This window comes from Penaeus japonicus, unplaced genomic scaffold, assembly GCF_977035675.1.
Source record: "Penaeus japonicus unplaced genomic scaffold, GWHDUDI00000001_assembly GWHDUDI00000023, whole genome shotgun sequence".
NCBI lineage: Eukaryota > Metazoa > Arthropoda > Malacostraca > Decapoda > Penaeidae > Penaeus > Penaeus japonicus.
The window spans coordinates 15,827,067-15,837,066 of record NW_028234425.1 but is presented as its reverse complement, the minus strand read 5'-3'; the positions used below and the strand labels follow the sequence as shown (position 1 = coordinate 15,837,066).

General features: G+C 35.7%; 1 protein-coding gene across 2 annotated transcripts in view; it reads right to left on the bottom strand.

Moving 5' to 3' along the window:
* Dpit47 (DNA polymerase interacting tpr containing protein of 47kD) overlaps positions 1-10,000 on the bottom strand; it is a 10,662-nt gene that overhangs the window by 203 nt on the left and 459 nt on the right. For both annotated transcript variants that reach the window (XM_043017127.2, XM_043017129.2), the window contains exons 2-8: positions 5,889-6,099; positions 5,052-5,184; positions 4,712-4,873; positions 4,374-4,576; positions 1,560-1,736; positions 1,030-1,139; positions 297-470 (exon numbers count right to left, since the gene is read on the bottom strand). In XM_043017127.2, the coding sequence (XP_042873061.2) occupies positions 297-470; positions 1,030-1,139; positions 1,560-1,736; positions 4,374-4,576; positions 4,712-4,873; positions 5,052-5,184; positions 5,889-6,065 (1,136 nt within the window). In that variant the 5' untranslated portion in view covers positions 6,066-6,099. The remainder of the gene's footprint in view (positions 1-296; positions 471-1,029; positions 1,140-1,559; positions 1,737-4,373; positions 4,577-4,711; positions 4,874-5,051; positions 5,185-5,888; positions 6,100-10,000) is intronic.

The following is a 10,000-nucleotide window of genomic DNA, read 5'->3' as shown; positions in this document are numbered from 1 at the left end:
GCATGAAAGTTACAGCCAAACATGGACAAATGCAAAATCCATATTAGAAAACAAGTCTCTATCTCTCCCTCTCCCTTTCCCTCTCCTTCTCACACACACACACACACACACACACACACACACACACACACACACACACACACACACACACACACACACACACACACACACACACACACACACACACACACACACACACACACACACACACACACACACACACACACACACACACACACACACACACACACACACACACACACACACACACACTCCTTTACCTCCTCCAAACTTACTTTGGATGTGCGAGCACTTGTTGAAGACTCTGCTTGGGGTCCACCTCGTACAGCTTGCTTTTCTCTTGGTCCTCAAAGTACAACAACATATTTTGGGGAAGGTACTTTCTATCTGTATCCCAAGGCGCAGGTGGTGCGTCCTCACCAAACATTACATTAAGGTGGTCTTCAAAACTGGAAACACGATGAACCAATAATTCAATACAGTGTATAATCATCTACTGACAGCACCTACAGGATATGCAACTGTTATTCAGTCTAGATTTGAATAATTAGTGCTGCATCTTAATATATTCTATTTTTGAAAGTGCAAAACACACTACCATGTTGACACAATAGCAAAAATACATCATTGAATGGTGTGGTGAATCAATTTCTAAATCAAATTCAATTTCAAGTTCTTTAGATCAGAAGATGAAATCTGGTTTGATTTTGAGACGGTTTGTTATATAATACTTCAATTACCGATGACCAGTCTCATCTTAGCATTGGGCATCTTAGGTAAAGTGTCTGCTCTATTTTCTATAATTACACTCAAGAAAAAGTATCATCTTTCACATCTCTTGTTAACCAAATTTCTTTTCTTACATAAACATAGATCAATATACATATAGAAATCAAATAAATCAAATAACAATACTCATTCACTGAAAGCCATTCTTGAAGTGAATTCTCTTATTGTCAATCATTATAAAATTAGAGTGTCTGGAATTCACTTGATGTCTGAACTTACCAATTACTTTCTGTAAATTCTTGAATGAGATCAGTCTCATGATATTCTGGGTAGAGAAGCATGACTGGCCATACCAGTTCACCCTCTTCATTTATGTGTACACGAGATCCCTGTCAAATGAAAAAAATAGTTCCACAACATGCACTACAACAAAAATATTTTTATACAAGAATATGTGCAAATCCAAATTTTACGTGTATGTACTTTTCTAAACAAGAAAAGAATGTAGTCTGAAACTGTCCATATTTTAAATATTGGGAGGGTTTTATTGGTCATTGTTCTCAATTTTCTTGCCAGAGGAAATTAAAAACTTGACATCTGCAAGCCACATATACAAATATCTAAATAATAGTGATCCCATTTTTAATGCACAAATAAGCCACTCTTGCTCCATATAATTTCATCCATATTTCTGTTGCCTTTATCAAGATTACAAATATGGGGCTAAGTCTATAACTTCCACCACTGCTGGAAAAAGAAGGCTGAAGTTCACACCAATGCAAAAAAAAACACAAAAGAACAAATCTCACCTGAGCTGCTGGATGACAGGGTTCCAGGTCAGCTAGCGTGACTGAAGCGGATCCTTTCACTCCAACATTCCCCAACTTCACACCACGACTCTCTATGATGTTGATCAGGTTCCTCTCCTCTGCCTCTTTCTTCTTCTCTTCCTGTAGCTTCTTTCGCTCATTCCGTTCGACAATTTTCTGGAGTGGGAAAGATCAGAAGTGGTAAATGTAGTTTTTATTTATTGGGAGCTTGAAATCCACTTTGTTTAAGGAAAAGATCAAAAGGAAAGGCTATAAGGCAAAAGAAAGAGTTTTTTCTATCACAGATAGACCATGATTTGAGGGGAGACCTTAGTTTGGCCAGGCTACATTATTACTACATACTAATAATTCAATAGGAATCCTTAGAACCTAAAATTACACATCTTACATTCCATAACAAGGGGTAATGTAAGTAAAACAGGGTAGCCATTACAGGAAATTCATCACACTTGTAAGCAATAGAAAGAAAATAGGGAATGACGACAAGGAAAAATGGAGGATTAAAGATAGAGGAAATAAATTTTATAAGGAAGAAAAGAGCTTGAACTGAAGCCATCTAATTGGATTTTGGTAATAGTATTAAGAGTTTTAGAAAGAAAAATTAGCAAGGATGGAAAAGCACAGGGGAGACTCAGCATCACCTATATTACTCCCTTGTCCAAGTGGTGTTGTCCATCAGGTGAAACTACTGCAGGGAAATTTCTATACATGGTTTCTTAACCCCATTGAGTACAAGTGTCGTGACATACATAATGGTATCGATTAGGCCTAAAAGACAGATAGATGTCAATGCGTACTTGATGTGCCACTGGGATCTGCTCACAGTTGAAAGATGCACACAGGCATGAAGTATTATGGCTGTAATGACACTGGCTTCAGGGTTACAAGGTTCCAAAGTCAGTTTAATTCTGTATTATGTGATTGATTTATGGAAAAATATTCTGCACTGCTGAGAGGGTGGAAAAAACACTTTCCCTATCCTTCTAATGTTGTAGACTGCCTGTCCTGATTCTTATAAAGATAGTTATCATAACATAGTGATAAATAACCTAAGCGATGTAATTTCACCTCTTATAAAATTATGCTAAAAAACTTCATTATATCAACAAATTACAATCATAAGAAGTGTTCCTTATGAGGGCATTCAACTCGTAACATTAACCCATTAGCAGCGGATGGCATGATTTGCTGCAAAGGCAGAGTCGGTCATAGACACGGATGGCATCATGCCAGACATGTAAAACAGCCATCCTACTGCACAGACCTTTTTTTAATACCGCGACCAATGGGTTAATGAAAAATCATGAATTTGCACAAGCAAAAACTGTGACTGTGACAGATTTCACTCAAATATAAAAACACATTTCTACACTGACACACCAACAACAAAAAAATGCTCAACCATTCCTTTAGAAAGAGGCAACTGTTTCACCATCTCTAAGATACAGAATAAATTCTAAAAAGTACTTCCTATTTTTCTTTCTTTTTTTTGTTTTGGTTTTGTTATAAGATTTACATTGGCACCATGGATCTACACATTGGGTGTGGCAGGTCACGTCCCATTATAAAATTTGATAAACATAAACTTCTGTATATCTAGAATATCATGGAAACATTCTAAAACTCAACTGCATCTCATCTATTCTCTGGATATAAACTTAAGGAACATATCTATTCAGAATCTAGCAACATAATTTGAATCTTCCAACTCTCTTTCAGTCACCCATTGCAAAACTAGAGCCATTTTTGCTTTATTTTGTGTGTGTTTTATTGAGTTCAGAGATTATATGTGCCATATGACAGGCTGTATCAGTGCTGCAGTTGACTAAAATTGTAGTATATGATCCATATTAGCTCATTATTTTCTTTATACTCAGTATGATAGAAGTACTGCTGTTTTATGGGAGGACAAAAGGCAACTTTATTTTTTCGTAATTTGTACTGTCATGAACGAATACGAAACATATAACCACCTACAATGAATATAACATGAAGAGGTAGGGAAGAGGAATGAAAATTGTGTTTGTAACTGTGAGTGCCACAATGAAAGGCATCCATATTGGCACAGGAGTACATTTTAGACACTGGGTATGGATTGAGTCACCTTCCTCTTCTCGTTCTGCCTGCACAATCATCATCAGCGGTACTTTAGAGCAAGAGATCGTCAATTTAGTGTGTGCCATCGCTCTATAAAGATAGCTCTTGCTAAAAACCATGGATGGGTACCATTCAAGGCTCTCTCTCTTGCTGGTGCTAGGAAAAAGTGGTGCCATCTACATTTTGGACGTTAAATTAGCTTGATATTACGGTAATTACAGTAATTATGACTGCAGCTGGCATTATCACTCACTCCTTTTTCATTGCATAGTGATCCAAAATCCCCAAACGTCATATGCATCATGACACCCGTCATCAGGGCAAAGCTCCTACGTCATGTATGTCATGACGTCCGCAATAGGTTAACTGCTATCAAACAATATATCATCCCTTTTCTTATTTTTGCTCTTTGCCTGAACCATCTTTATTTTCCCTCCTCTTTTAATGCAAGTACTAGTTATATAATTTACTTTTACCAAATAGTCCAGTAAGAATTTTGATCAGAAAGCAAACTACATAGACTGTAAAAACATTTAAATGACTTACTTACTTGGCTATTTAGTTACTTGGTGTTAATTCTGACAAGAGCCATAGCAGTGGCTCATGTCAGGACCAGTCTACAAGTCTGTTCAAAAAGGTATATAAAAATAAAAAGCCTCACAACAGTGTCTGAGTGAGAGGAAGGAATTATCATACCTTTTCTTTCATAGCTGTTATTCTTGTTTTCTTCAGTTTATCATCACCCGGTTCCAATCTGAGCCCACGGTCACACCAGGTGATGACTTCATCCCAGGATTTCATTCGAACCGCACAGTCAACTGCCCTCATGATGGCTTTCGTGTAGTCTGGCTTTAATTTGACAGCTAATTCACAGTCCCTGATGGCTGATCTGTTGTTCTCTGTTTGAAAAGAAATATACAATTAAATGTCACAATCTCTAATTCAAAATGAATTGTTACATGTCAAAAGAAAAATCCACCAGCTGTTTCAAAGAAGTGGCTTTACTGTAAATAAAGACCAGAAAAATACATTACCCAGGTGCCATTGTGCTGCAGCTCGATTGTTTAAAAGTTGTGCATTCAGTTCTCTGTCTGGACACATCTGTTTCAGCCCCTCTGAGAAATTTGCAACCGCAAGGCGATACTTCTTGTACTTGAACTGCAAAACACCTTCCTCCTTATAGTTCATTGCCACTTCTGCAATGTTCAGTCACCAATCAAACACAAGATTTATTTTATGTTCATCATAGCAGAAGTGCCTACTCACACAGCATTGCATAGGCCCTTAACCAATCACTCCATCATAAAACTTATCAAAGCAATCTCTTTACTCTATTATAATCTTTGTTTCTCTCTGTTTCCTTTTCCTACCTACCAGTTGGGCTGCTGTGCTCAGGATCAAACTTGAGTTGAGCCAATCCCTCACTCAGAGGATTGATTGGTGCCTCTGCCACTGTGGCCCCATCCTCCTGTACATAAGGTGCAAACAATGGATGCTCTGCCATTTTCTGCAAAGGAGACAGAATATTTAGTATTCATAGTGATAACAACAAATAACAGTCAATTGCTGATGTCAGAGTATAAATGTGAATATTCATCTATCTGTGAGTACATATATATATATATATATATATATATATATATATATATATATATATATATATATATATATATATAATATATATATATGTATATATATATATATATTATATATATATATATATATATAATATATATATATATATATATATATATATATATATATATAATATATATACATATATACATATATACATATATATATATATATAATATATATATATTATATATATATATATATATATATATATATATATATATATATATATATATATATATAAAATAATATAAACATATATACACATATATACACATATATATATATAATAATTATAATATAATATATATAATATATATAATATATATATATATATATATATATATAATATATATATATATATATATATATGGTAAAATGTGAATGATGCCATACATATCCAAACCATGAACTATATCAAAATATACAAAAATAAAATCGCTCCATAAGTTTCTTCTGACCCTATCACAAAAAAGAAAGAAAGAAAGAAAGAAAGAAAGAAAGAAAGAAAGAAAGAAAGAAAGAAAGAAAAAGAAAAAGAAAAAAAGGAAAAGAAATAAATAAAGAAAAACTTACATCCCTCCAGTTCTCTTCAGTCCATCCATCCTCGAATTTGGACTGGCTGACTGTGTCGAGGTGCCGGTCCAAATCCTTGTCCAGCTGGTGACAGAGCTCCGCCCTTTCACTGTCTGTCCAGTCCCTCTTTCCTCCTAACTTCTCCTGGATGATCTTTTCCTTCCAGTCGTCTGCCATGGCTGCTGGGTATACCCTAACAGGCAACTAATATCTGGGATGAAGAAGATAATCTATTGAGTAATCCACAAATAAAGTGTTCAAAGAAATTTTCAGAATAGTAAACAGAGACATAACAGAACAATAAAATAAGATATATTTCTTCTACAGCGCAAATTTCATTACCTTTTTCATATCTTTATTGACACAAGATTCTTTTACTGTAACCCAAGGGATAGATGTGCTTAGCCAGGCTCCAGGATGGATTTTATTTCAGAGCGAGGCAACTTCACACAACATACCTTGACTTTTGACTAGTCACTCATTGTAGAGCAAGAGCAATTTTTGTTTTATTTTTTTTGTTTTACTGTATTTAGAGACTTATATCTGTCATATCACAGGCTCTATCAATTCTGCAGTTAACTAAAATTGTAGCTTAGGGTCCATATCAGCCCATTTTTTTCTCTATACTGTGATAAAAAAAATTGCTATTTTAGGGGAGGACAAAAAGCAACTTTATTATTTCAAATTTATGTACCATCATGAAAAAATACAAAATATACAACCATCCATAGTGAAGATAACATGAAGAGGTTGGGAAGAGGAAAGAAACTTGTGCTTATGACTGTGAGTGCCACAGTAAGAGGCATCCCTACTGGCACAGGGGCAAATTGTAGACACTAGGCACGGTTTGAGTCACCTTCCTCCTTTTGTTCTGCCTGCACATCTTTCATCGGCAGTACTTTAGAGCAAGAGGTTGGCAACTTGCTATGTGCCATCACTCTATAAAGATAGTGCTTCCTAGAAACCATAGATTGGTGCCATTCAAGGCTTTCTGTCTTCATGGTGCTAGAAGAAACTGGCATCATCTAGGTTTTGGATGTTAAGTGAAACCCATTTTGCTTAACATTATGGCAGTTATAATAATTATGATTGCAATTGTCATCATCACTCATTCATTACTCATAGCATAATAAGATAACACAGTGATCCAAAATCTCTGAATGTCGTGACGCCCATTGTCAGGACAGAGCCCCTGCGTCACATATGACATAAAAACACATCACCCATTGTTAATCCTTTCCCGACGGGGCACGCGCTACGCGAAAACCCCTAGGCCGGGCGATTGCAATATTGCATTGAAATCGTCACACTGGCATGACGCCCCGGCATCGGGAGTTTAGCTGTGTCACATGAGTGCGACACACCATCGTCATAGGGTTAACAAGTTAATGAGAAATTCCAGAGTAAATAATAAAAGTTTAAGTGGATTTCAGGACAACTTATTCTTTTATCTATAATGCTAAAATTGCCCCCCAAGATATCATTCATTTTCATTCCTTAAAGTTCTTAATAAATATTGTTAATCTTAGCCTTTAAATGCTGACTTCCTATACTGAACCCCCTTTTTTTTTTTAACTGTGATGATAATGATATGATTATGACTATGATTTTGAGTGTGATGATGATCATCATCATCATCATCATCTTAATATCCTTCAGGCCTTCCCCTACACTTGGGAAAATAATAATATAGGTCTGTGTTCAATAAAACATTTATAAATTGATAGAAAATGTCGTAAGTAATCATTCAATACTAGTTTTATTAGTCTCTGAAACACACACATTTTAGTAAGCACTACTAAGGATGGTTGCTAAAACACTCAGGCATAAATAGTTTACAAGGTTCAAGAATATCAAAATCATTAGAATAAACACAAAAACAACTAACATGCCTCTGAAAGGCCTGGGTGTTAATTATGGGAAATCATCTACAGTACTTGTTTATCACACACATGAAAATTACTTTCTTTGTCTTAAATGTGATTAGAATGATTTTGACATTAGTAATTTGGGTAAATCTCAATAATGCAGCATGTCCACCTCTGGCCTATATACCTATAGATTGTAGACCTCGCTGGTAATTAATCATCCAATGTTGAGTGACTCCAAGCTCTATCTTGCCAGATAGTACATGCCAGAGGTTTATTGGCCTTTGCTATTGGCAAATGCTTGAAACTATATTTCAATCAGATTGAGCTTACAATTGTAAGTCCTCCATCGCAGAACACAATAAATTTCAATAGCAAGTCACATTTTTTGAAGCTATAGCTGATTCATTAGAATAATCAAATTCATTTCCTGTGCTAGCATACTTAACCCATTGGTCGCAGTATTAAAAAAAGGTCTGTGCAATAGGATGGCTGTTTTACATGTCTGGCATGGTGCCATCCTCGTCAATGACCGACTCTGCCTTTGCATCAAATCATGCCATCCGCAGCTAATGGGTTAAAAGCCCCCTAACAGAGAGTGGGGGGTGTTACAACCAAATTTAATCTAACTTAACCTTGTATACCAGGATGAAAGTGAGATTTAAAAGCATCTGACTGAAAAATTCATATGTACCAAATCCAACAATATTTAGTGGCTATGATCATAGCAGGGTAAAATTGCGGTCACGCAATAACTGTTACCTATGCAAATTTAGTACTATGGATTAAGGGCCCACTGACATGATTGGGCTCAGAAAGGTAAATTTGTAGAATGTAGCCTATTTCACTCCAAATCCATCTAAAAACACTGTCCATACCTAAAAATATCAAATAAATGAATGATAAGGCAATAGCATTCCCGAAGCTGTAGTAGTGTATGCCTGGGAGGAAGATCTGGAGCAATATAGACTCTATATTCGGTATCATACAGCTCCTTTTTCATACTTAGCATCTGTTGTCTTCTTTGTCAATATGTAAACATTAAAATCTTAGTACACTTGGCAACACACTAGCTGCTCTAATTGTTTTGGGAGGAAGTGGGTGGGGAGGGGTGTGAGGGGTGGAAATGGGGAGTGAGGGAGGGCGAGTAGTACTTAGACCACCAATGTAGGGGATGTACGCGCCAATTGTCTGAGACTGTAATTGCCACTTTTTTTCTTGACATATGCAAGCACAATTTCATTAAATAGGATATCTATCCATTAGTATTTCTTTATAAAGGTTTTTATTAGTATTTTTATTTGTGAGAATGATTCCTTGTGACGGTTTTCATGTAAAATATTTGAAATTTATGCTTCCAGGGGAAAAATAATTGTGGTGCAAGCATTAAAAATTTTGAAAGGTCTAAATTTGAAACTGTAGTTTTACGTTTAAAATTTTCCAAAGTCAATCAGATTTTCTTGAGTATTACTTAGTATATTCTTTTTGATAGGGAAAATGATAATTTCAAATCAGCATTGTTTTACCTAGAAACAGAAAATAACTAGTGAGAAAATTTGATGCTTTCTAGAGGTCACAAGTAAAATATTTGAAATTCATGCTTACAGTGGAGAAATAACTGGGGTGCAAGAGTTACAAACTTTGAAAGGCCTAAACTCAAAACTGTATTTACTGCAAAAACTGCAAGAAAAGAAGTTATCTGAAATAGAAATATAATGCTTACAACAGCTCCAGCAACTTTTATCTTTCACTGATAAACGCTTGTCGATTGCATTGAGATGTACTTTGACAATGTACCCAAGAGATTGATGACCAAATATGAAACCATTCTAAGCTCAATCCTGCCAGAACATAGGTGGAGAATGTTTTCTACCTTTTCCCTGTATTGCCAATAGGCACGGAACCATGATTCCTGTGTACAAGCTACATCACGCAGGTGATTACATCGTAAAGAAACCACATCTTTTCCATATTTTATCTGACAGGAAGCAGAAATACCCCATTTTATGTGATTTGCATCTTCCCTCCCAACGGAAACTAAAGGTTTGAACTGAAAAATTAAACAAAATTTAACATGCAAATGTCTGAAATAGGAATGCATGAGTGCTAGAATATAAATACTGAAGGTCTGCCGGCTTCTGTTCGAATACTGACAGACTAATTTGTAAAACTTGTCAGTGCCTGCTGAGCTCTCATGCAAGTAGTTTGCAAAAACTAAAGGTACATGCATATACTCGTGACTGT